This window comes from Gopherus evgoodei, chromosome 22 (genome assembly GCF_007399415.2).
Source record: "Gopherus evgoodei ecotype Sinaloan lineage chromosome 22, rGopEvg1_v1.p, whole genome shotgun sequence".
Classification (NCBI taxonomy): Eukaryota; Metazoa; Chordata; order Testudines; family Testudinidae; genus Gopherus; species Gopherus evgoodei.
In genome coordinates, this window is record NC_044343.1 from 6,585,341 (window position 1) to 6,611,483 (window position 26,143).

General features: G+C 50.5%; 1 protein-coding gene across 2 annotated transcripts in view; it reads left to right on the forward strand.

Annotated features, from left to right (window-relative positions):
• CELF5 (CUGBP Elav-like family member 5) overlaps positions 1–26,143 on the forward strand; it is a 57,037-nt gene that overhangs the window by 18,324 nt on the left and 12,570 nt on the right. The window contains exons 3-5 of one of the 2 annotated variants that reach the window (XM_030540474.1): positions 11,932–11,983; positions 24,650–24,778; positions 25,252–25,331. In XM_030540474.1, coding sequence (XP_030396334.1) covers positions 11,932–11,983; positions 24,650–24,778; positions 25,252–25,331 — 261 coding nt within the window. The remainder of the gene's footprint in view (positions 1–11,931; positions 11,984–24,649; positions 24,779–25,251; positions 25,332–26,143) is intronic. The other variant, XM_030540475.1, reaches the window with a different exon arrangement.

Consider the following 26,143-nt stretch of genomic DNA (forward strand, 5'->3'; position numbering starts at 1 on the left):
CCTCTTGCTCCTGATCTGGTGCTGGTGCAAATCAGCGCTGACTCAGGCCCACCCATGAGGAAGGCAATGCACCGGGGTTAACAGAGATAGCAGTCAACAGAGTGGGACTGGCTCGCTTGAAGGGAGCTAATCGTGGGGTTGCCAGACATTCACCTCTAATGCTGGGGTGAATCCAGCCTAGGTCAATATCTCCAAAGCTGCCTCTCCATGCACGATCTACTGAACCAGCTGTGCTCATCCAGGATGCTGCAACTGACAATGCCTCGGGAAGCTTTCGGGAGCTCGGTTTAGAGCCTGGAGCTTGAATGGAGGTGAAGGCTGGACTCCAATCTTCCATTCCTGCGGTGGTCCAGCATCAGCGCACGGCCATTGCCTGCACTGTCCCCTTTTTGTGGGTTTTTTAAATAGAAATCCTCAGCCTCTCGCACATTTCCCCAGCCCTGAGTCCACCAGAGAGGGGGCTGCTCACAGCGACGCCAGCACTAGAACATAGCAATGCAGGGAACACTCCAGGGCCGGCACCATGAAACAGTGCCATAGTATGAAGCCACAGGGCCAGATTCAGCCCCGGCTAAGAAGTGACTGCAATTCACATTCACTTCAGTGGGAATCCCATCAGCTTATGTCACTGGTGAATCTACCCCAAGGGGAGTGCAGGGGAATAGCGGGGCTTAGCCGAAAGATGCAGCAGAAGCATGCATACAACGGGCATTGGGAAAATGGGCTGCCAGGATAAACACTGGGAACTGGAGAACTAGTAAGACTGAAAGGTTGACACCAGCTCCCACATGCTGCCTCAAAGGGCACACCTGTGCTCTCTTCCTGCGCGCCAATGGGTGCTCTCCCCAAGCAGAAATGCGCAAGCACGTATGCAGTGCCCATGGCAGAGTGCGGGCACATTGCTCAGCGGGAGCTATCTTTCTCTGAGCAGGCTCCCACCCACGCGTGTGAACGAAGACACCCACCCCCGCACGTACACACACTTCTTCCCAAACACGCCCACGCTCCCCAATGCAATGGCACGTACACGCTCCCCAAATACACAGACATGAGTACACACATTTTCCATGCATGCTCAAATGTGGGCCCTCCCCAGCCTCACTTATACACACGTATGTGCGGGAGCACAGCAGCCGTCACATGTGCTCAGGCCACTGCAAATTTCCCCCACTGAAACTCTGGCCCCTCATCATTGCTCTGCTGAGGATTTCCATCCAGGCCTGGTTTTTCCATGTGTGCGTTGTTGTTGTAGGAGGGTTTTCTATCTCTCTCTATTTGCATCGGTCGGAAAGAGGAGCTGCAGCAGCCTGGCTGTCAGGAAGTGAGCGGCACCGTTAGTGGTTGCCATGGGAACTGGGAGTTAATTAAGGCCTGTACGCAGAGGCCTGGGTGGAGAGGTCCCCATCACAGCCTAGTTCTGAAGCACAGAACCACCGGCCTCCTGTTTCTCGACAACAAAAGAACATTAAATTAGCAGGGACCCATCTCTCCCAAATCACTGTAATTAAGCTGCAGTGGGGAAGGGGGTGACTGTGTAACAGGTGCTGCCATGTCCCACAGCCATTTGGGTTTGACTCTTTGGAGAAGAGCAGATACCTACAAACAGGAGCCAAGTTTTGCTTCGCAGGTCTGAATAATGTTGTTCTGGAGGGGGATGCTATGGGTCCCACTCCTCTCCCAGCCTTAGTAAAACCCTCTAACCATTCCTGCCTGATCTCAGCCTCTTGGCCTGAGACTAAAGCTTCTAGGGAATTTCTCAGTCCCTTGGGCCTATCACTGAGGTCTCAGGACCTTCAGCCTCACTCCAGGGGCTTCAGGTGGGATGTCTGAGGGCATCTCGACACTTGGCAGTGATGCAGAATTGACTAGAGGAGCAGTGGGTCCTGTCCAGTCAGTTCCTAACCCTATTGTCATCCAGCTTCCTTCCAGGCAGGGAGGAATCAATGTATCTGATCAGCTAATTCTTTTGCAAGGGTCAGAGAGAAAATGGGGCAGGTGGTGGACGATGGAGTCCTCCAAGAGGGAAGTATCAGGGTTCTCTCATTACACATCATTGGCAGGACTGCCCCGAACACTACTAAAAGGAATGGCCCCCCCTTGGGTACCAGTAAGAACAAAGGGGGTGATGACCCTTCTTATGCAAACGGAGAGCATCCAAGAGGGGAGAACTAGGAGTGGGTGAGAGGAGGAAAGGATGCTGTTGGTAAGAGTATGGAGGAGAATTTCATACAGGAGGCTACTGTGATGGTAATTTTCCCCACTAGGAAGATCCCTTGCCTGATGTCCCCCCAACAGGTTCAGACAACTTTATTATCACCAGTAGGATTGGTTTCAGAGTGGTAGCCCTGTAGGTTTGGGTGAGTTTAATGCATTTGAACAGCACAGGTACTGTGGTTTCTGATCGCCTCACCCAATCCATCCTTGTGCAACAACATGGGATGTCTTGGGTTTCAGATTGTCACGAGGACTCTTTCTTGTTCTGTGTCTGCTAAATGGAGGCAGTATCCCCAAAAGAGCTTTTCCCCTGGATTTGAGCCCGAGTGACCTAGCGAAAAATAGGAGATGAGGGAATGGACGGGCTTCCACCCCCCCAGGACCTCAGTTGGGGCAAGGGGTAGTTGGTTCCCCTTACTAAGCTGTCAAGACCAGAAGGGCCTGGAGTAAAAGGCCACCTGAAAATACATGAGGTGAATTACCCTAGTGGGGTGTGTCTCCCCAGGCCTAGGGGAGCCTGGGATCCTGGTCAGGGGGAATGGACAAACTTTCTTGGTGCGTCTGTACCAGCGGCAGGCGAAGACTTGAGCTGGAGATGCCTGCCTCCACCCATCTCACTGCAGCTGCCTTAGCCTACTTGGCATTATGGTCAGCTCCCAGTCATGAGATGGGAGCTTTTAGAAGCCTGGTGATAATGATCTTGAAGATCCGGGAGTGGCGTGAAGCTGGGCTCACTAGACGATGGGGCTTGGGGCAGGGGCTCAGGTGAGGCTGAGCATTAAGTGTATATGCTGCACAGAGCAGTAGTGAGTCTCAGGTCCCTTGCATGCCTGCTCCCTTACAATGCATAGGGCAGGGCAGAGATGGAGATCGTACCATTCTCATTGCGTTACCAAGATGCTTAGCTACGCGCCCAACCCCCTGCCTTCCGCATTGTACCTGTTATGTGGTGGGAGTAACGGGGTGACTGCACCACAGCATTTTATGAATGCAGCTCCCTTGCTCTTCCTCCGGTCCTGCCTGATGTGTTTCACTTTGCTCTGAGCAGCGACCTAGCCCTGTGGTTAGAGCATCGCTAGTCAAATAGGAGAGGGGCAACACAGAGGCTCACTATTAAGGAGGGACCATTAGATCATCTAATCTGGCCTCCTGTATGTCACAGGCCAGGAAATTTCACCCAGATACCCCTATATGAAACCCAGGGACTTAAACCAGAGCTTTTCCTCAAAAGACCTTTCCACAGGTAGCGAGCGAAGAGACAGAGGGGCCACTCAAGTAAGATTGGGTGGGGGTAGTCTAAGGGATGTCCTGGCATTGGGTGGTGTCAATATGCATATAGAATAATAATAAAATCCCAACCACAAAAACATAACAAAACCCCTGAAGGGCAGGGTCTTGGGAACTCTGTTGAAGCCAGATAAATTGAGGCTAGAAATAGGGTGCATGTTTGCAACACAAAGGATGATTGACCATTGGCATACCTAGGGATGGGGTGGCTTCTCCATTAATTGAAGTCTTTGAATCAGAACGGGATGTCTTTTTAAAAGAGAGGCTATAGCTCAAGCAGAAGTTCTGGGCTTGATGCTGAGATTAGTGGATGACGTTCTCTGGCTTGTGCTGTGCAGGAGGTCAGGTTAGATGATCACAATGGACCCTTTTGGCCTTCAAATCAATGAATCTGCTCTAGAAAAGCTTTCAGTGTGTTTAGTTACGTCAGTGCAGGCTTGGGTGAGAAGTTATGGGCCAGCTTCCACTCTTATTTAGCCCAGCATAAATTCAGAGTGACTCCTGCTGAAGTCGGTGGCGTTACTTCAACACCCATGTCAGCTGGATTTGGTTCTGGATTTTTCTTTCCATGAGTTAGATTTCTTTTGGGAAATGTGATTTAGATTTCTTTTGCAGCATGTGAAAAGAGCTCCAGGAGAGTTGGCACACGCCTCTTACCACCTTTCGGACCCTCACCTCCAAAAGACCAATTGTAAAGGGCAAGGAAGGACCAGAGTGACGGGGAAGCTTTGATGTCCGTGGCCTCAGGGGTGCTGCCCTCAGGCATGCTAATGGAGAGGGTCAAGTGAGGACAGAATGGCCAGTGACTCACCCCATCAAACAGCCCACTTCAGGATGTGTCTGCCCAAGAGCCTGCTGTGCAAAGAGGCTCGTAATTGCTGCGATGAGATGGACTCCCCCGTTGGTTATCTGATGATAATGCACAGTAATGGCGCTGTCACTTCCATAGGGATGTCAGGGAGATCCAAAGACTTTCCGAGTCACAGGAATAAGGAGCTCGCCTTGCTGGCGGAGTAGCAGGAGCAGGAGCGAAGATGGGGGTGACTGATTGCGTTAAGGAAAAAGTAAGAAGCGGCAGAGCACCCAAGGAGGTGAAGTGACTGATCTTGTGTGTCATTGTCCTTCACTCAGCCTGGATATCTCCACACTGCTGTCTGTCATCACTCAGTGCTCGTCTTCCAGAGGCACGGGGACAGCTTCCCTCTCCACCTGCCTGTCACTCACAGCCAGCTGGGCCAGAAAAAGGAAGACACCCATCCTGCTCTGCCTGAAATGATGGCCTTCAGCTGGGGCTCAGGTGAAATGAATTGGGGATTCTCAGTCCGGTTCTCGTAGGACAATTTACCACCACTCTTGGCACTAATTCTACAAAGGTTGGGTCTAGCAGTTAGAGCAGGAGTCATAGAGTCAGGACCCCTGGGGTTCTTTTCCTGGTTCTGCTCCAGACTTCCTGTGTGACTTTGGGCAAGTCACTTCCTCCGCCTCAGTTTCAAAATGGGGACGATACTTACCTACCTCATGGGGAAGGGGAGTTGGGAGGGCGAATTCTTTAATTTTCTTAAAGCGCTTTGAGGTGCTCAGCTGGATGTGCCAGAGCAGCGTTCGGTTAGTACCATATTAATGGCCAACCTGACTGATGCTCTCCACGGAGACCACCAAGGACTGAAAGATCAATGAAGACTAAACTCTCCTTTCATCTGCCAGATCAGGATTGAGGTCCGTTGATAGAGTAGCATGTGGGGACGTGCAGAAAGATACACTCTGCTGCTATTCGCCCTTCATGATCCATCATCGCCTGCCCAGATATAGGAGCTGAATGGGCAAGTGAGGTTCCGGACCCTGGTGCTTTGAATGGATGTTTAGTGGCTGTGACCCAATTGACAGGGAGTTCTAAACTGGCCAGCAGTGAACCGGTGATTCAATGCTGAAGACCCCAGCCCTGATCCTGGCGAGTGATTCACTGTTCTTGTTTCTAGTGAGGGCCCTACGGAGCCAGCACACGCTGGGTTTGTTTCATGGTCTCTGCCTCTGACTACTTAACGCCGCTGGGTTACCCTGTGTTGCACCTGAGGGGCTATTCTACATCACTTACACGTAATTAATAGAGAGCGAGGCCTGCTCCTCCCTTGGGCCTCTCTGCAGCACATGGTTTGCTGAGCATCCCGGCCTGACGTCCCAGGAAGCAGGAGGGGACGGTCTCTCCCTCTCCTGGAGGAGATGGCTGCAGGATGTGGGCTGGGCTGTTGGGTCACTAGGGTGGCCGCTCACTCGGTGCATCAGTGTGGCCGTTTGGGGGCTGCTCATCCCCAGGATTGTTCTGGGGGAAATGGTGCATTTTGTGGAGCAAATTGTAATCAGCTGGAATCAAAGCCCAGAGGCTTTACTCACTCCTTGCTCACTGGGAAACCTCCCATTGACTTTGAAAGGAGTTTTGCCTGGATCTGCTCAGGATTTGGCCCTTGGGCAGGGCAACAGCTAGGGGGACTCCAGGGGTGAAATCCTGGCCCCACTGGAATCTATGGGAAAACTCCCACAGCCTTCCTGTGGCAGAATTTCATCCCAGGCATCTTCATTCTCAGCAATTGCATCAGAAAACAGGAGCAGGAATGTCACAGTAAAGGAGCTGGAGTAGCCACCAAATCCCTCGCCCAACTGGGCTTCAGAGTCCAAACCCTACATGAGCATGGAGCAGGGTGCAGTTTATATTGTAATGTATACAGAATCACATCGTAAAGGCCTCTTACTGACTCCCTCACCGGGAAAGGAATTGGCTGCTCCGGGCTGTCCTTCTGCTCCTCCCACAAGGCAGCTCCTGACCACTTGGGGATCGGCATGAATCCTGAAGGATGATCTTTCTAACGTCCGAATGCAGATAGCCTGCAAACGCACCCGCGGTCAGTGCACCCCTCAATCCCAGCCAGGCCGGCTGGGCACTGCCCAGTGGGAGCCCAGGGGAGAGAAATGCATAGGCACTCTGTGTGTGTGCGTGTGTGTATGTGAGAGAGAGAGAGACACACACACACAGACACACACACGCACAGATGGATTGGTATGTGTGCATGTGACAGAGAAGGGGGTAGTGCCGGAGAGAGACACAGTGTGTGAGTGTGAGAAAGAAGGTGGGGGAAAGAAAGCAAGAGATGCATGCACAGAGTGGTGTGTGTTTGTGCGAGGTAGGGTGAGGGGACAGACACACACAGAGCGTGTGTATGTGTGTGTGAGAGAGAGAGAGAGAGAGAAAGGAGGGTAAGGGGGAGAGACACACTCAGTGGGTGTGTCGGGGGGTGGTGTGACAGAGAGAGAGGGAGGGATTGATTAACCAGGTGATGTTCCCTTGCTGGTGTGTCTGGCCACACCACCACCATGTCGCTGGGAGCGCTTTGCAAGGCCATTGGTCCCCTGCCCGGTGGGTCACAGAGCTGACAACGCTGCCTATCATTAGCGGCAGGTAGGAAGCGCTGCGAGGCACTGGCGGTGAGGGGCGGGGGAGCGTGGCCCTTGCCGGCCCAGCAGCGTGTGCTAAATGTTAATGTGATATTCTTCAGAAATGAATAAATAGGTTAATTTTTAATGCTCATCTAAATAATTTAATGAGGAAAATCAAGCTCAGTCTGTGAGGCAGGCTCAGCCTCATAAATCACTAGCAAAAATCCTCTGAGCCACATGGGTGTGGGCGTGTGTAGTACATGCATGTGTCTGGGTGGGTGGGTCTGGTACATGCATGCATATGTCCGTGCACGTGGGAGATAAGAACGGCCATCCTGGGCCAGACCAGTGGTCAGATACTTCAGAGGATTCACACATATGTGTGTGGGAGATGCATGCATGCCTGTGTAAGGGCATGTGTGTGTGTAATACACACGTCTGTGCAGGGGTGCCTGCCTCTGTATGTTTGTGTGTGTGTGTGCACGCATGTGTCCTGACTGCATGTGTTCATGGTGGGTCTCTGTGTTCATTTGGGCACCGTGAACATAGCTGCGTATATGTACATAGCTGTGCCCGTTGGTCTGTACGTATGTGGATGTACACGCCACATCATGTCTAATGCAGTGGGACATGACAGCTAGAGTGGGGCACGAGGAGCACAAGACTTTGGTTGTATCTCCAGCTCTGCCACTGACTCATTGGGTGACCTTGGACAAGTCACTTCCCCTCCCCATGCCTCGGTCTGTCCCTCTGTAAAATGGGAGGAGCAAATACTCACCTGTCAGCGTAAGGTGCTGTGACTTGAGACCTGGTATGAAGCCACTTATTCTATATGGCTCATTGTTCTGGTCACTCCTCCTAGTGGAGTGTCTCTGGGCTATGCAGCCTGAGCACACACATGGGCCAAGTTAAAGCTGCTGTAGAACTTCCTGGCATTTAGGTCTCTGCTTGTGGGGCCTTTTGTAGTTTGTTTGCCATTATAGCAGTGGTGGAGCTGGAATTAAGGTCATGGCGCCTCCTTAGCTCTGTGCTGCCATTGCCAGGAAACTCCAGTGATAAGCATGATGCCTCCTCCATGGTTAGGCCGGCAGTGGAGACCTCTCGCTACAAATGTTAAGCAGAGGAGTCTGAATTTCTTCTCCAGATATAAATGCCTTTCGCTGCTTTGAGAGGCTTCTGAATCTCGCCTTCTGCGTCTCTACCCACGTCTCCCTGAGCAGGTGAGAACGAGCCAAGCCGCCCCTTCGCAGCTCTGCTGGCAACGATCGACTGGAGGGAGTGGAAGCAGGCAGTGGGGCTTGTTAGAACTAGCTAGGGATTGGGAGCTACATGGGGCTGCTCAGCCTGGCCAGAACCTGGTCATCTCATGGTCAGGCTAGTTCTGGTTGCAACCCCGAGCCCTTGGGAGTGGGTCTGAGGGGTGCTTGGGTCAGCTTCCCGGGGGTGAGCGAGAGCAGAGGAGAGACCTCAGTGTGGCTTATAGGGTGGGGTGAGAGCGAGCTGGGGTCTGCAGAGCAGCTCAGGAAGCCCACCAGGCCATCTTGGTCACAATCCCAGAGCCAGATGCTGCTCTTAGTTATCCTCGTGCAACTCCATTGAAATCTGCTCTGGATGCCCCCCAGGGCATCTGAGACTAGACAGCTGACTTGCATGCCTCAGTCATCTCCCCACTCCCTGTAGCCAGCGATGGGCTCAGAGGGCTTTGTATGCCATAGCTCTGCAGTTCCCAACCGGGGACTGGTTCTGGCCAAGGTCTGCCCCACTGGGGCGCCCGTACGGAGCTGCTGGGGCCTCGGTGGCCAAGGGACCTGTTTACATAATGCCAGTTCATCCTGCCGATCCCACGAGGATCGCGTCCCGCTGGCAGATCCCAGAGAGTCACTGGGAGCAATGGGGGGGGCTGTCCCCCTTGTCCCCCCACTCCTCCCCACCAGCCCCCTCGCCAAAGATCATATCAAAATGTCTCTTTTGTGCAAAGCGGAGGGAATGCCCCTAAGAGCTGGTTACCATGGCAACCACAAATGTCAGGTTCCATGTGGTGAATAACCGTTTCCATGACGACAACTCCTTTACCCAAGGTGCCACGAGCTGGAGTGACAGGCCTGTGGGGGGATGGGTGGCCGGGGTGGAGGGGGGGGGGGCAGGATGTTCTCAGGTGCTGAATTCCCCTTGGGGTTGCTCCTGAACCTCTCCCGCTCCTCCCTTCCCCCTCCCAGTGCTGCCGTTAAAGATTCTGGATTCTGCCATATGCAGGCGTAAAGCCATGAGCTTCAAGGAAGCCTCCCCCTCCCTGCCCCCCCCCGGATTTGCACTGGTGGGGCTGAGCTCAGAGTCCAGTCCCTGCATTTCCCTCCCCATCTGTTTATCTTAATCCCAGGTTTTCTTCCTGGCTAGAAATAAAGCTGGTTCTTGAGGATGCAGCGGGGGCAGGAGGGGTGTGTGTGTGTGACTAGTACAGCTGTTGCCCCTCCCCCGAGCCTGTTCCCAAGTGCACATCTGGACGATGCTGCCCGACCGTGCACAAAGATGGCACAAAGCTTCCCAACCTGTGCAGGTTATTGATGCAGACGGCAAAGCTTTGCTCAGATCTCTCAGTCGGGTGTTGGGGGAACGGTCTGGATGAGAGTCCTCCTCTGGGAATCCCACTTCCATCCGCGCCTACCCAAATGGACACCCAAGAGACACCTGGGTGGCAGTGCTGGGCTGGAGACTGGATACTGCTGCCTGACTCACACTGGGGCTTGCACCTAGCAGGGTGGCTATGGCCAGAGGCGCTCCATAAATCAATACAATCAATCCGTAGCAATAAGGGGCTGAGTGAATCAGAGGCCAAGCTAAGGGAAGGTGCTTTCCTTTAATAGCAAAGCAGCATGCGGTGGGTGGCGAATGGGGTCTTGGGAAAGAAGCCGTCTCTGAAGGCTGGGTTGGGTTTGGTGCCCAGTCACTGGCTTAGTACGAAGACCAGCAATTAGCCAACAAAGTCCAGGGATGCTGCAGGGGACTGCAACAATCAGCTGGCGCAGGGGGCGTTTGGGGTTTGATGATAGTGCTGCCTGCAGCGGGAAAAGCACCATTCCGAATTGGTACGCTGAAGCTTTGGGAGCTGGCGCATGGTATGGAGGAGGCATTGCAAGTCTGTGCATCTATCTCTCAGTCAGCCAGCAGGTAGAACCCCATTCCTGCAGAAAGGGCCCAATAGCTCCCCTCTGTGCGGTCTCCATCTCCAACTCATCAACCCTTTGGCCAGAGGCAGACTCTTCATTCCCTGGTTTGACCCGGTGCCAGAAAGAGAGCTGCACCTGTCTCGCTGAAACCACTAACCTCAGGGGCGCTGGCTGAGAACAGTGTTTTCCACTACTGGCCCCAGCAGGTCCGCCTGCATAAATACATGCAGCTTTTGTGCATACAGATCAGGTTTGTGCCTGCACATTGGATGACTGGGCACAAGCTTGCAGCCAGGTGCTCAATCTCTCTGCCCAGGTAAGGATGGTCTTCTGCAGTTACATCCTGGACATTGACACAGCTGGAAATGTGACCCAGGAGCAGAAGCACCAGAACGCTGAATTCTTGGGAGTCACAAAGCATGTGATCAATCAGTTACTTGGAGCTGGAATCTCTTAGCAATGTGTGTGTGTGAGTGGGGGGAATCTCTTTATAGACTTCAGTTCATAACTTTTTAGCACTCGACTTCATTATATGTTTTTCATCATGGTTGTGCCTTAAACCACCGAACTTGGTCAAGGACCTGATCCTCTAGGATGTGAGCACCTCTTGCTCAGGCAAAAAAAAATGTTACCGACTCAAGTCAATGAGAGCTTTGCTCGAGTGAGGACTGAGGCTGCTGGATTTTTCTCACGTAGGTATGGAAATGAGCCTCGTGCACAAGAGATCCTAACTGTGGAGGCTGTTGGCCTCCAATTTTGGGCTCCCCGAGGGAGGAGAAGGTATATTGCTTGTGAATTCACTTTCAGTGAGATGCAGGCTCCCAGGCACAAGATGTGCTTTTGGAAAAGGTACTCAGCCTCCTTAGTCACTTAGATGCTTTGAAAATTTCCCCCCCGGTGCCCATAATAACCTAATTGTCCTCTCATCCTGTTGGCTTTGCGGGAGTCACTCCAGGTTAGATCAGCATTAGTGAGATGAGTGCAGAGCTCAAACACCATTTAGAGCTGGAGGGGTTTGTGACACTAGGTAATGTCCTCCTCTCCTCTGCAGATGATGCTTTGAGGTGTCACTACCGTCTTTAAAAGAAGTTCTTAATCATCCTTCTCTAGAGTTTTCCCTCAAGAATCTCAGTTCCCCATAGAAGCATTAATGAAACACCACCCCTGTCTGGTACACATCTTGTTTCCCCGCATTTTACAGAAAGAGAGAGAGAAATGGAAACACAGTTAAGTGACTTGCCCAAGGCCATGCTGCGTCAGTGGCAGAGTTAGGAATAGCTCACAGGTCCCTAGGCTTGTTCTTTAACCACTGGACCACACTGCTCCCTGGGTATTAGATTCTGAAATGATGAAGTGTTTGCTTCAAGGCCCTGAGTCTTTCTCAGCCAGCAATCCGCTGCCTGGAAGATGCAGGGTTCCTTGGTACAGGCTGTGTGTATTTAAAGGAGGGGTGTTCTCTGCACTGCCAGGATAGGGAGGGGTGGAGGCTGCATTCTTCCCAGAAGATCTGAAAGAAGCTGCTTTGGCACCTTTCTGCAGGTCCTGGCTTGGGTTGTGCATCTCCACATCCCCAGGACACTCCTCCACACGGGCATGACAGGCACTTACTGGTACAGCGGGAAGAGGGGCTCCTAATGGGAAAGTACTTGGGCACGGGATGCCCAAGGTCTTATACCGCTGCACAGGCCCAAGAGCATCACTATGGAGAGGAGGTAATATTCCTAGCTGCATCTCTCCACCCTCGGGCAGTGCTACTGAATTCCCCGGTGCTGCTGGCGCCACCGTGTGACTGGCAGGCGGGCAGTGGTGTCTCATTCCCCGTCTTTCTCTCTCGTTGCAGATGGCCCGTCCAATCCAGGTGAAGCCGGCGGACAGCGAGAGCCGTGGAGGTAGTTGTCATCTCTCCTTGTTATTTCTCCTTGTCGTTTTGCTGGCAGCTGGCAGCTGTTGTGAGGTGCCCTCCTGGCCCACTCTTGCTAGGCAGAGAGACCCAGTGTTTATGGCCTGCCCTTGCTATGCACCTACGGGTGATTGTGGGCCTGGGTTTGGGTTATGGATAGAACAAAGAGGCTCCTGTTGGGAGCTCCTGGTTTGGTGAAACACTCCATGTCTGTGTACGCCTCTGCAAGGCTCATCCAAGCTCACAGTTTCTCTGCTGGGCCCTAGGCTGAGACTACATGTGCTACACTTGGGGAACTGTGCAGACCATCAGCCCTGAGGCCTGGCAGGAGGAACAGAAGCATGATGGGGATGTTTGCGGGAGCTCAGGCATAGCACTGGGCCAGTTTTTCATTGGAACCTTTTTTCAATGAAAAATGCAGATTTGGGTTGACCAAACCACTTCGCGATTGGCTCAAATTCACCAAAGTGTTCAGTCCAAAAAAAAAAAGAAAGAGAAAAAGCAGAAACATATCAAAACATTTCCATTTTCCCATTCGAAATGAATTTTTGTTTGAAATTTGTTTTTCCTTTTATTAAAAAAAAAAGTAAAAAAAAACCCTCAGAAATTAAATGAAACAGGGAGTTTTCGGTATGGCTGATAGCTATTCGCACAGCTCTCCTCAGCGGGGCAGGTTAGCCCCCTTGGCCTAGTGAGCATAACATGACAGCAGTAACTTATGCTAAGCGGTTATGAGCTGGAATATGTAGCGAGCTGCGTTAATTTACACTGGGGATCACGCCCCTGTCAGATGCCATTCTTCAGCTGGAGCAAGTGTAACCCCCTGGAGTCGCAAATGAACAGGTCCTTTTTGTTGCTTTTCCCTGCCTTAACCGTCCATTTCGTCTTCCTCCTACACTCCTGCATCTATCCTTCCTTCTCTTCATTTGCTTGTGCTGCCTTATCAAGCAATGTGCGAGGGCTGGTGGAATTTGGGTGGGGCTGTTTTCCCCTTTAGAACGGAACATCGCATGTACCATGTGTAGGATTGGAAAGATTTGATTTTTGTTTTCAAGGATTATTTCCAAGTATTTTGTTTGTATTGATTTCAATGTTCGCATCAGCAGGAAATCAAAATAAAAAAAAGTCCGCTATTAATAGTCCTTTATTCCAAACGGACGCTGGGATTTTCAGATGAGCCAAAGGGAGTTAGGTTTCCAAATTTCAATGGGACTCAGGCATCTAACTCCCTTAGGCTGCTCTGAAAATCCAAGCCCTAGAGCCTGTAGGAAGCAAGGTGTGGGATAAGTGACCTAAGTCACTTCGGCCCAGATCTTCAATGGGCTTCAGGTGCCTAGCTTGGTTTTGGCTATGGAAGTCTTTGTTGAGCTACAAAATCTTGTACACACAAGTAACCATGCGCAGATGCTCACAGACACTACACACAAATTCTGGTACACAGTTAATATGTAGCCATATTCAGAGAGACAAGTTTATGGACACCCGAACAGACACCACAGAGATATATAAAAACATCCACGTCCAACACTGGTAGAGGTGAGTGCATTCACACAGCTACGTTCACAAGTCCAGCCATACACATGCACAAATAAATAGAAAGATAAACTCATATCCATTTATTAAGCCCTCAAGCCAAAATAAAAAAAAACAAAAAACTTCCCCTCTCTGTAAATGTCCCTTATCAGCTACGGAAATTCTTCCTTACAGAAGGAAAAAGATTGTTTCTTCTAGGCTGCACTGCCTAGAACCATGTACCTGTGCTACTGAACACACATGGATTTAGGCAGCCAGAAAGCTGAATGCCCAGATAAGAGCTTGCTGATGTGTTGGGAAGGGTGGAGTTAATATTCAGCCAGCTCTCCTCTCAAGCTGCCCAGGGAACTCTGCCAAGGACTACAGCACATGAGTGGGGAGAGACGCTGACAATGATCGCCGACATTTACCGATTGAAAATTGAATCCTGCCATGCCTAATTAAGGCCTCGATGCAGCAATCTGAGACTTATTTCTGCCCCCCCATGCAGGGCCCCATCAGTGCAGGAATCCACCTGGATGGAGCCGAGTGCAGGATCAGGGCCTATCTGTGCCTCAGCTTGTTGCATCTGTGCTGGACCATAATTTCCTCCAGGCAGGGACCGTGCATCTGTCTATGTTTGAAAAAGTGCTAAGTACGCTGTAGTGGCTGGTCAAAATAATAAAAATAATTAATGTCCCCACTTTGCTCCTTGGGGAGCAAAAGGAGACGTGCTGCTTCTTAGACCATTTAATTGAGTTCAAAGCTGCCAGTGGTGTTTGCAGAAGACATTTCTTTCCCTGTGTAGGACCAGATTATGATCCTGTTACAACCCATAGGCTTTTACTCCACAAGCAGTGCCACTGACTTTGGTGGGCCAATGCTCAGGGGGAAAGCACTTTTCAAATGGAGTCAGAGTATCACAAACTGGTGCTTAATTATTTTTGCCTTCTCTATAGCAAGATCTTTATTATTTAAAAAAAAATATCCTAGTGACTGTTTTATTAAATATTAATATTATCTTACATTTCTATTGCAACGTCCATCCCAAAGCATCTCAGTCACTGTTAGAGAAGGGAGAAAGGAGTCAAAAATGTTTATTTAATTTGTGGATTTTTAAAAAAAGTTTATTTCCATTTTCACAGCTCTGAAACAGAGGAGGATTTTTCACTCCCTTCTCATGATATTGGTACCAAAATGGCCATTTTTCACATTTTAAGAAAAATGCAACATTAAAATATTTCACTTTTTTAAATGCAAATCGATTTTCAGCCCAAAGGACTTTGCATTTCAAAACTGCTGGAAGTTGTTTTGCATTGGAAACAAGATCCCTTTTTTTTGGATGGGGGACCTATTTTCATTCCAAAAGGCTCCAGTTTTTCCAGGATGAAACCTGAAAAAGAAATTCATTAGCATTTTTTCCTGTTCTTATTATTATTGTTGAAAATTTGGACCATTTTTAGAAATTCAAAGCCAGAGGGCAGAAGTCTTGATTTTCTAGGCCTCTGAATTTTGTTTCAAATTTTCTCCGATAAATCTACAAATTATATACACATGACAACACAGAAACGCAGCCACTTCTGCGGGGCGGGGGACTGATGAAGGCCCAGAACTCACCTGCAGCTTTTCACTGTGACAAGGAAAATTTGCTATCAAGGTCTAAGAGGTAATGGGGAGTTTGCAATGAAGTGTGTGCATGTGGCATGGGAGAAGAATAGTGATCCTCATTTAGGTTCTGCTTAGATCCATCCTACAAGACTATGGCCATTTAATCCAAAGTTCTGCCTGCATTTAGGAGTTCCATACTGACCCCTGTTTCCACACCAGTGCCTGGGGCAGCCCAGAACCCAGAGGGCACAACGTTGGCATAAAGCCACCTTTTCCTTCCCCTTTTCCAGCACAGCACTACTTCTTTTCTTGATGTTTTCCTTTATTACCACCCACCGCCACTCACACTTGTCCAGGGTGTTCCCTGAGTTCAATGATCCATTCTGCCCTGAGTTGCAGCCGTTAATGCCAATGGGCTTGCAAGGGAGGCAGAGAAATGTCCCCCTCCTTTCCTTTTCCTCCCTGCATTTATGTTGCAAATCTTCCTTCCTGTCTGGGAATGACAGTGCAGGAATAAATGAGGAGTTGGGAGCAAGTTCCCATCAGCCCAGGCGCAGCAGAGCTCCCATCTGTCTGAGATGCCCCCAGCTCCTTTCGTGCAGACAGCAGGAGGAGATGGACTTTATTGTTTCCCTGTCAGATTTCAAGTAAAGGAGTTTACTACCAAGTCTGCAGGGAACGGAGTGCGGGGTGGGGGGAGGAGAAGGAATCCTAAGCATCGCACGATACAAGTGCAAACCCTCTGCAAAAAGTTACTGCAGCTTCCCATAATCTACTGTGGTCCTGGCCTTTTAAACAAAGCTAATGCTCTTAGAATGAAATCCCAGCCACCTCACGCTGGGTGTCAGACTCCAGCCTCCAACCTGGACGCAGTCTCAATGAGGTTGCTTCTCCAGTGATCATGCATCATATGGACACAGCAGGAACTGTGTTCAAAGGATACTGACTATTGTCTTCATGGACACAGGGACCAGAGAAACTCCATCCCCTAGCTAAAGGACTGAAACAGCAACCCCCAGATATGTCTGGCCTCCTGCAAGAGACCTTGATGGAGAGGAGGATGAAGGCCGGGGAGCCAGAACTGAAGCAGGGACCTGGGCTGCTTCTCTCTCAGCTGCAGGGAAGGGATAATATCTTGCATTTCCATAGCAAGGAGCTCAAAGCTTTATGATGATGGACTGGGATAGCTTCACTCACCACTGAAATACAGCCACCTCTGGAACTTAGAAGCCACTTAATAGCCACCCTGCAGTTTAGGGCAGGGAGATGAATATTGTATCTAACCGAAATGGCGTGGGAAATCTAGAGGCAGCATGTAGATTCTGCTACACGGATATTGGGGCTCAGTGCCCTGAGCTTGTGAAGAATGCCAGGGGATCGTTAATGACCACAAGCAGTCTGGAAATTAGCTTTGATTCTCATTCCAAACAAGGTGTTTCCCAGCAACAGGACATCCCCAAGCACCATGCCGGGGCAGCTCCTGGGGTCGCTGTTGGACCCCAGCTTGTTTTTTCTCATCCCAAGGCTGCATCTCACCTGTGTGGTTTGTAACCATGTTAACACTCCAGGGGTGGGTGCCCCTTGACATCCTCATGGCTTGTTCTTTGTGCAAATCTGGGGCACATGGATCCAGCCAGTTGGCAGAGTTCAAGCTGTGCCTCAGACCCTTTCCCGCCAGGGCCACACTCTTGAATTCATCCCAGCTAAGAACCGGCGATCAGAGTACCATTTCCACTGTCTTCTGCGGGAACCCCTTTCTTGGAGAAGACACAACATGATCCGCAGATCAGGATAGAGTGGTCTTACACAGCGATGGAGACCCGCTGCCCCTTGGAGAGCAATGCTGAGTGTGGACCAAGCAGTCTTGTGCCGTTTATTGCCATCGATTGGAAAGAAACCCCAGAAAAACTTTCCTGGGGTCACACCAGAGCCAACTTGCCCCATGGGATTCCAAGGAGTGGCCTTTTCATGGCTGAATTACGGCAGGCACCACGTTTCAGTATATTCTGCCTCCCACTGGCCTGGTGCCCTCTCGGACTGCATATTTTTGACTCAGTCCCACATCCCATGCAAGCCTGGGGTTCTCTCACATTGTCTCTTGTAAACGAGTGACATGACCAGTGCAGAACCGGGGCCCTGCAAAACAGGGAGCAGCATGTTCTGAATCTTCCCCAGCTGTTTATTTTCCTTGTGACTATTTGGGCCTTTGTCCCAGGTTTCCAGCCATCCTTGGACACTGAGAGCTCTCTGCATACATCCGATACAGCTGTGTGCATGAATCCCCCGCTCAGAGGCGTGGTGTAGCCTGGAAGCCAGGAACCTCTGAGTTCCTGGGAGGTGTATTATGACAGCACCTAGGAACCCCAGTCCCGGACCAGGATCCTGTTGTGCACTGTTACAAACACAACACACAACCGATTCCTACGCCAACCAGCACTTACACTCTAATTAATCTCAGCTCTTATATTGATTCAGTGGCTTTAGACCAGTCACTTAAAATGCAAATCTCAGCTTATATTTTATGTTCCATTCCTGTTTCTTTGAACACCCTAGATTATTAAAAAGGGGGAGGGGGAACTAATTAAAATTGAATTAGGTTTTCATTAGTTAAGACTTTTAGCCTTTCGCTCACTTTCTACAAACAGACTAGTCTGGTGGTGGCAGACACTTGGCCCATCTGGTGGATGTGGGTGACTCCCATGCCGTATTCAGATTCTCCAGAATCCCAGTTTTCATGGAAAAAAAAAGTTTCTAGGCTTCCTGATTGCACAGCTAACCTTCCAAATGTGAACCGAGTATAAACCGATGCAGGGCTTTTTGCCTGAGTCTGCAGAGAGCCTGAACTAATATCTCTGGAATTCAGCCCTTCCTGCACAAAGGGTCTGGCACCTCTGGGCTTGTCTGTTTTACTTTTGTCTTAGTCAGTTTCTTTGGTGCTTTCCCAATATTGATAAGGTCTGAGCCTCTGACACAAAAGGGGGATGTTATTCTTTAAAAATAAAAAGTTTCCCCCTGGAAGTTTAAAAAAAACATTCAAAATGTTTCTGTGGGTGTTCAGCTTTTTTAGCCCACATTGTCCTGACACTGCCCCTTTAATAAATCCATCTGTACTCAGTTTCCCCATCTGATAAAAAAATGGGAGCTCACAATACTTACCTCTCTGACCGAGGTGTTGTAGATAAAAAGTGCTTTAAGAAGTGCTAGGTATTAGCGTTATATTCCTGACTCCAACGTGCCGCAGACATGAGTGACATGCACTGTAAAACATACATCTATGCACACAGAATGTTACATAACTGGTTAGGTGCATTATGACTGGGAGAGGAATCTTTCCCCTCCTCTTGCCATGACAGCAAGCAGGATGCTAGGGTTGATTGACTAGCGGTGTGATTGGATATGGCACATCCAATGCCCTAGGATCCTGCTGCGCTGCATAGCATACCCAAGCCCTACAGGTTAACTGAGGACACCTTTTGTCCACTGGTGGAACTGAATTCACTCCTGGCCCCCTATCCGTCTCAAACTGAGTGGTTTTTATGGGTTAGATCAGTGTATTCGGATGGGAGTTACTGCAAAGATTATGTTATTAAATCGGTACAGAACATATCTTCCAGGCAGTCACTTGGAGCCTGAGAAAGGAAAGGCGCTTTTCCAGAACTGTAAGATAGCCTGGCAGGGTTAGTGTAGGGGGAAAGCTCGTCTGGGCAGGAGGCAAAGCTTTCTTGGGAAGCAGGCCAAAGCTGTGGCATGAATTCCCCAGGAATTAGGGGTCATCATAAACCTCCCCACCTTCCACTCCATGTGGCCAGCACAGCACGCCTCTCCGACAAACACGCAGCTGCATCCTGCATTTCAAAACAACCACCGCCAAAGCAAGCCATCCCCTGCACACCCAGTTCTCCCCCTGGGGAGAGGATGAGAGAGGGAGAATAAACCACATGTGACAGATGTGAGTCATGGCGCTTAATGCACTGCTGGAAGGTGCTCAGATGCTGCCGTGGCGATGCCGCGCTGGCATAGAAACCTGTACAGAATGGCATGGCTGGGGAGGGGCTAACGGGGGCTGGGTGGGAAATTGAGCTGGGTGAAATGAAGCTGCTTTGATCTGGCTGGGGGAGTTGGAAAGGAACGCAGGCTAGGGAGAGATGGGAAAGTTTGGGAGCGAAGGAAGAGAGAGCAGGGCTAGAAGGGGAGAAGAGAGAATAAATTGCGGGACCAGGGGGGAAAAAATGAAAAAGGGAAGGAATAAAATGAGAAGAGGGAGAAGAATAGAGCAAAGAAACTGTAAAGGGAAAGAGGGTCAGAGGAGAAGGGAAGTGCTAAAGAGACCGAGACAGGGAGGCCGGAGCAGGGGAAAATAATCAGCAATTTACATGAGTTTGAGGGATTTTAGAAAATAATGATGATGATGATGATGAAGAAAAAAAGGACAAAAGCCAGGCCTGGGGCAGCTTTAAAACCATCATCACAGAGAATTATCCACCCAGGTGGAGCTGGGGAAGGAATGCCCCGTTCTCCGCCCCATGTGGCTCAGAGACTGCCTCCCCCCGTGGCTTGCTGTGGATCCCGGGGGTTAGGCCTGGCCCCTGAATCTCAGCAAGGAGCTGAGAGGAGGGCCCTGAATGAGAGGAAGAATTGGCATCCGGGTCCCTCTTTGGCGACTGCCATCACCTAGTCCTTTGCTAGGCAGGGATCGTGGGCTGCCTTGAACGCTCTGCTGCTCTGAGCTGCTAGTGGTTGCTTACCCGAGCCCATTAGCACTGTATTAGTGACGAGGATGCTCCCCGCGTTCCCAGTGAGATTTATCGTGGGAACCGTCCCATCCGTAATGCGCTGCGCAAGGGGGTCACCTCCCTCTCCCATAGCCATCCCTGCTCTTCTTCCCACCCCCCCCCCCCGCCAACAGCTGTTTGGCCAGATGACCTAATTCCACTGGGTTTTAAACAGGAGCAGCTTCCCCTGCTGTTTCTCTCTCTAATGGCTGAACCGTTCAGCCTTAAAACCCTCCAGTGTTCCTCGTCATCGCTCCATCAGAAATCCACTCGGCGCTAGGCCCCTCCTTGCGCCCTCCCTTCCCCAACCTGCCTGAATGACGGCCTGCCCGAGAATGGGTTTCCATGGGAACTCAAACTCCAACAGTCGGGGATAAGAGACAATTTTCGTGGTTGCTGGACAGCCTGGGAAATTGCCAATCAGAGGGTGAAAAAGAAGAGCTGGAAAGAAGATGGAGAGACAGAGAGAGACCTGCAGCTTGGCTTGCAACAGCTCCATGGGCCAGGGCACTAATGCAGAAGCCTCGATGCCTCAGATCCAAGGGGCTGTTCTAAACATTGCAAGATGCCCGGGGCTTCTGGTGGCTTGGCCAGCTGCAGAACTAGGGGGGCAATGCAGGCTCAGTCAGTGATACTCAGCTTCGAAGTGATTACTGACACCCCTCACACCCCCCCCCCCATAATAGGAAGGAATTAGGAACCAGGTGAGGAGTTTTGGAGAAGAGCTGCAGCTTTTACCAGGAAAATGCAATCAAGAACATTAGCTGCGACATTGGGCTGGGCGCTGGGGGTGGGGAAGAATGAGAGGTTTGCTTTAATCATTAAAATATTTTGAATTAAAGCGACGGCATCAAAATAAACACATTATTAACCTATCATTGTTAACAGAAAAGGATTAAATGGGAGAAATATTTATTTCTCTCTCCTCCCCACAGTGACTATAAAATGACTATAAAATTTCCCCTATATTCTCCTTTGTCAGTTTCCCCTGTTGTGGTATTGCCAATTTCCAGCATTCATAAGTTAGGCTCAAAAAAAAAAAGTTGAGATTGTTTTATTTGCTTTCTGATGTTTGGGTCTTTAAGGGTTCATGTTTTCAAGCTTTATGCCACAACTAAGAGGGATAGACGCTTACATTTAAAAAAAAATGAAAGCGAGATTCACACATAATCACAGGACTCCCAGAGCTGGAGATTTCAGAAATGCCCCCAGCAAATATCACAAGACGTGATAAAATTGGGAGAGTGGGAAACATTAGGTGGTGTTTGTGTGGGTCTTTCATGCAGCAGCAAAACAGAGAGGAACATTTATGAAAAAAAAACAGGAAAAATGTGATAGTGAAACCATAACAAAATATCCACAGGGCTCAGAGGGCTGGTGGAGAACCTGAAACGACTTGCAATTGATTTTTTAAACTGACTGCTTTCAAGTTGATGGTGTTCCCTTTTGATACATGTGCAATGCAAGTTAGTGCCTCATGGTCCCAAAGAAATATCGCTTTGCCCAGGATCATTCTTGCTGGGACAATTGCAACCAACAGGCATTTGTATTAAAATATGGGACAAGCCCCAAAATGGAACAGTTTATCTGAAATCCTCACTCCTCTTCCTCATTCATTCCCCCCTCCCTGGCCAAAAATAATCCCGCTTTGGATAAAATTAGATCCAGATCCAAACTGCCAATCATCTTGCTACAGCAAATCCCAACCCAATTCTCCATCGCTGGCAGTTTTAAAATCAAGATTGGATATTTTTCTGAAAGATCTGCTCTCGTTCAAACAGGAATTATTGGGGGACGTGTTACACAGGGGGTCAGATTCAATTATCACAAAGGTCTCTTCCCGCCTTGGAATCTATGAACCTAACACCTTTTTTTTTTTTTTTTTTTTTTTAAATATAAATCTCCCCAGTTGCTGCCCCGTCCCATTCTGACCATCTCTGGGCAGGAAGGATAGCCTGGTGAGCAGAAATTGGGACTGGTTAGTGGCCCCTGGCACTGGCTGTCTGAGGAATGTACTTAAAGGGATTTCAGCAGGTAGTTTTGTCCCGAAGTTTAGGTGTCTGTTAAAATCCCCAACTTTTTACAGTGTCTCAGATCAATCAAAATATTTCCCTGATATTTTCCCTGGTCGATCCAGCACTGATGTGTTTTTAAAGATACACCCTGCGGTGTTTGCAATCCTGACACTGCAGCATTCGTACATGTGCATGAGATCCTGAATATTTCAACTGTTTGTTAAATTCTGCTCCTTTTGTTACTCCAGCCTCTCCACCCCACTTGTTTGTCTTGTCCACCTGTTGTTTCCTGACTAGCACCGAGCCTGTGAGCTGTCTGGGGCAGAGGATGTCTTCCTTCTTAGGTGGCTGTTACAGCCCCTAGCACAGGGGTCGGCAGCCTTTTAAAAGTGGTATGCTGAGTCTTCATTTATTCACTCTGATTTAAGGTTTCGCATGCCAGTCGTACATTTTAACATTTTTAGAAGGCCTCTTTCTCTAAGTCTATAATATATAACTAAACTATTGTTGTATATAAAGTAAATAAGGTTTTTAAAATGTTTAAGAAGCTTCATTTAAAATTAAATTCAAATGCAGAACCCCCCGGACCAGTGGCCAGGACCCAGGCAGAGTAAGTGCCACTGAAAATCAGCTTGCTTGTCGCCTTTGGCCTACATGCCATAGGTTGCCTACCCCTGCCCTAGCATCATGGGGTCCTGATTCTGGAATAGGGTTGCTAGTGATACAAACAGTAAATACTCACAATAATATGAACGTGACTAGGCACTCCAAAGTGAAACTGTCCCATTTATTTTCATTGTCCAAGGGCAGAGAGGAGGGTAAAACAGCGACAATCAAATGGAAATGTTGAAAACTCTGTGCAGTTCTAATACACTGGAGCGTTGCGAACAACATTGGTCAGGAGCCTTTGTCTTTAAAAAAAAATGGGGCTGGATTTTCTGGTCCCCCACCCTGTTGTAAATCAAGAGCCAGACCCGTGACTTTTAACCCTTTCAATCAAGTTGATCAGAGGGCAGCTTTTTCCCATGAAAATACCTTGACATTGAATGAGACCCGTGTGTTTGTGTGAGTGACTGCACCTGTGTGCACGCAGCTGTACGTCTGTCTCCGCGTGCTGCCTGTATGGCAGGAGTGTGGATTTTTCTGTCTGCATGTCTCTCTCGCTCCCTCTCTGGAAACATGGCTCGGACAGCATCCGTGGAGTCACTGTGCAACGCATCTTGCCGGGCATGCATGAGCCCATGTGTGGTCACGTCTTTTATTTATGGGTGTGCGCATGTGTCTCCCAATGCGCTCTTGTGTAAGTGTGTGCTGGCACGTGTGGGCCCTCCCCTCACGTGTCCCAATGCATGCACATCTGTGGGGGGGAGGGGACGGAGCACTGGGTTACCTAGGTGGGGAGCCACTTTCTAAGCCGATGGGTGCTGCCCGCAGCATGAAAGCCCCCCACACACACTTCCCCTGTGCTGTTGTAGCTTGCAGACCTGTTGTTTTTCAGGTCACTGCACTCTCAAGCAGATAGCAGCCTCTTCTCTATTTTCCCTGACACACGTCACATTCAATTGGTTTTGTTTGAAGCCAGCCCCTCTGATCCTGTCACTAACAATAAGGAATCCTCCCTCGCTGCTCCTCCTAAACCTCATCCTGACACAGCCATTCCCTGCGGGGCCTTTCTCCTATGCACGTTCCAGGGGGCGTATTTAACCATTTCGGTGACACGACCCCTCTGTGGGACGGGGAGCAGGATCATCCCTGGGGTCAGGCACTAAGAGTAACCAGCTGGTGTGATCCAGAGACCAGAGCTCCATGCTGCCAACGCAAGCAGACGCCATGTTTCTCTCCGGCCTCATGACACCCGGCTGTAAGATGTTAGCATCGGAGCCTGGGCTTCGGGCCAGCTGGGGGGCCGCTTTGTGTGGGGTGATGGAGAAGGGAGTAGCGGAGGGGGAACAGGAAGAAGGCACCCCGTTGTTGTCATCACTTCCGCTCCCCGTCCCCATAAACTCTTGAATTGAGTTTCTCCCTTACAATTAACTAATCCAAAGCGACTCACTGCCTAACGTGAATGTAGTCTTGTGCCTTTCATCCCCTCTCCCACCAGGGCCAGAGTGTGCTGAGCCCTCAAGACATGTCCTGTGGACAGTGGGAGGGAGGGTAGGGGATATTCGTCCTCCCTTTGGCCCCGCACCCACCCATCTCCCTGGCATTAGTGCCAACCCTTTGGCAACATTTCTAGCATGGGAGACTGGAAGCCAGGACACCTGGGTTCTTTTTCTGTCTCAAGACGCAGGAGAGGGGGGTCTAGTGGTTAAAGCCTGCGGAGGCTGGGAGCTACAGCCCTGGGTTCTAGTCCCTCTCCAGGCATGAGCACCAGGAAACTCGAACTCAGGGCTCTTGGGTTCCATTCCCTATCGCTGCTGTGCAACGCTGGGCAAATCACATTTCCTCACCTGCCATGTGGGGAGGATAATGCTCACCTTGCAGGGGGTGGGCCTGGGAGGCTTCACTCTTTAATGTCTGCAGTGTGCTTTGAGATCCTGCGATGGCAGGAGCTATTATTAACCCTTAGGGGGCTGGATCCCTGCTTGGTATCACAGGAACCTCATCGGATTGCTGTCCGGGATGAATTGTGGCCCAAGGAAAGTAACTCACCTGCCCTGTGTGTTACACATCCAAGGCCGGATGCCCCGTGTCCTTGTCCTCTGAGCCGCGAGACTCACAGAAGGTTGATGTTTCTGTGTTTGCCCCTAGGGGACAGGAAGCTGTTTGTGGGGATGCTAAATAAGCAGCAGTCTGAGGATGACGTGCTCCGGCTCTTTGAACCCTTTGGGGTCATTGACGAATGTACCGTGCTCCGGGGACCTGATGGCAACAGTAAAGGTGCGAGCCTCCTCTGTCTGTCATGCCTGCTCCACAGGTAGGCCTCTGCCTTGCTGTCTCTGCGCGCTGGGGTGCACCCAACTCAACCCCGGCGCTGGGTGGGTCTGTACGTCAGGGCCGTTTCCCAGCCAAAGATGGAGGGTGGCAGGCAAGAGGAGAGGCCTGCTTCGGAGAGGGGGAACATGGCTTGGGATGAGTCCCTGGGTCAGCAGACGTTGATGTGCCCAGCTGTCTGCCTGAATCAGCTGGAGCACCTGCCAAACCAGCCTCTTGCCTCCATCTGTCCTCCTGGCCCTGGCCCTGGAATGCTTTGTAGGGATCGGCCTGAGCAGCAGGATCCGGATCTCAGACTCTGGGCTGGTTCGGATCCGGCCTCGGGCCCTCTCCCCAGTACGCAGGTGGTGCCTGGCTCCCGGCTTCCCTCTCGGGTTTGCTCTCACCTGCAGTCTCCCTTGCTCTCTGTCCCTCTCCAGGCTGCGCCTTTGTAAAGTTCTCGTCTCACACAGAGGCTCAAGCAGCAATCCACGCACTGCACGGCAGCCAGACAATGCCTGTGAGTATGAGTCCAAGGTACCCGTCACGCCCCCTGCTCCCCATCTCTGTTCAAGTGACCGCTCCCCATCCATCTGTGGCTGGGAACCCCCATCACCGCTCAGCAGAGCAACAGGCACATGCATGTGTTGTGACCTGTGTGGGAGTACAATATGTGTTACTGCTCTGCCTGCGCATTCGGTTGTGTGTGCCCAGGGTATCCCATCATCCTGACTATCTCAGGCAGGGGTGGCGGTCGTGGTGTTGTGTTTGCCTTGGTAGGTCTGACTGTGAGCAGACAGGGCAGGGCGTGTGGTGTATATTTGGGCTCCTATAGGCATGTGGCTGTGTGTGACCTGGATGTTAGATTGTGTATCTGTGATTGATTTGGGGTCAATGTGATTAGGGGTGCCCTGGGACAGAGTACATCTGTATCTACTCTGCTTGGACATATGGCGGTGTGCATGCCCTGTTGTCTGCCTCTCTGTCACCTGGGGCTGGGGTGTGTGTAGAAAGGAGCATGTGTTTGTGCCCAGAGTGGGTGTGACTGTGAGTATTCTGGGGTGTGGTGTGCATGGGTGTACATGCTTCGTACATGTTTGGGAGCGGGAAACAACATCTATCCTGTGTGCCGGAGCGATGGTTGCCTCATAGTTGTGCGTTCTCTCTCCATGTCACCCGGGGCGCGGTGGGACTTTGCATTGCTCAGGTGGTTGTTATCCTAGGATGCATGTGTGGTTTGTTTGCCTGCATACACCGTTGTGTGTATGTGCCCTGTACGCCAGTGCTGTACCGGTGCCTCCCTGTCACCTCACTGCCAGTATCTGCGGCTGT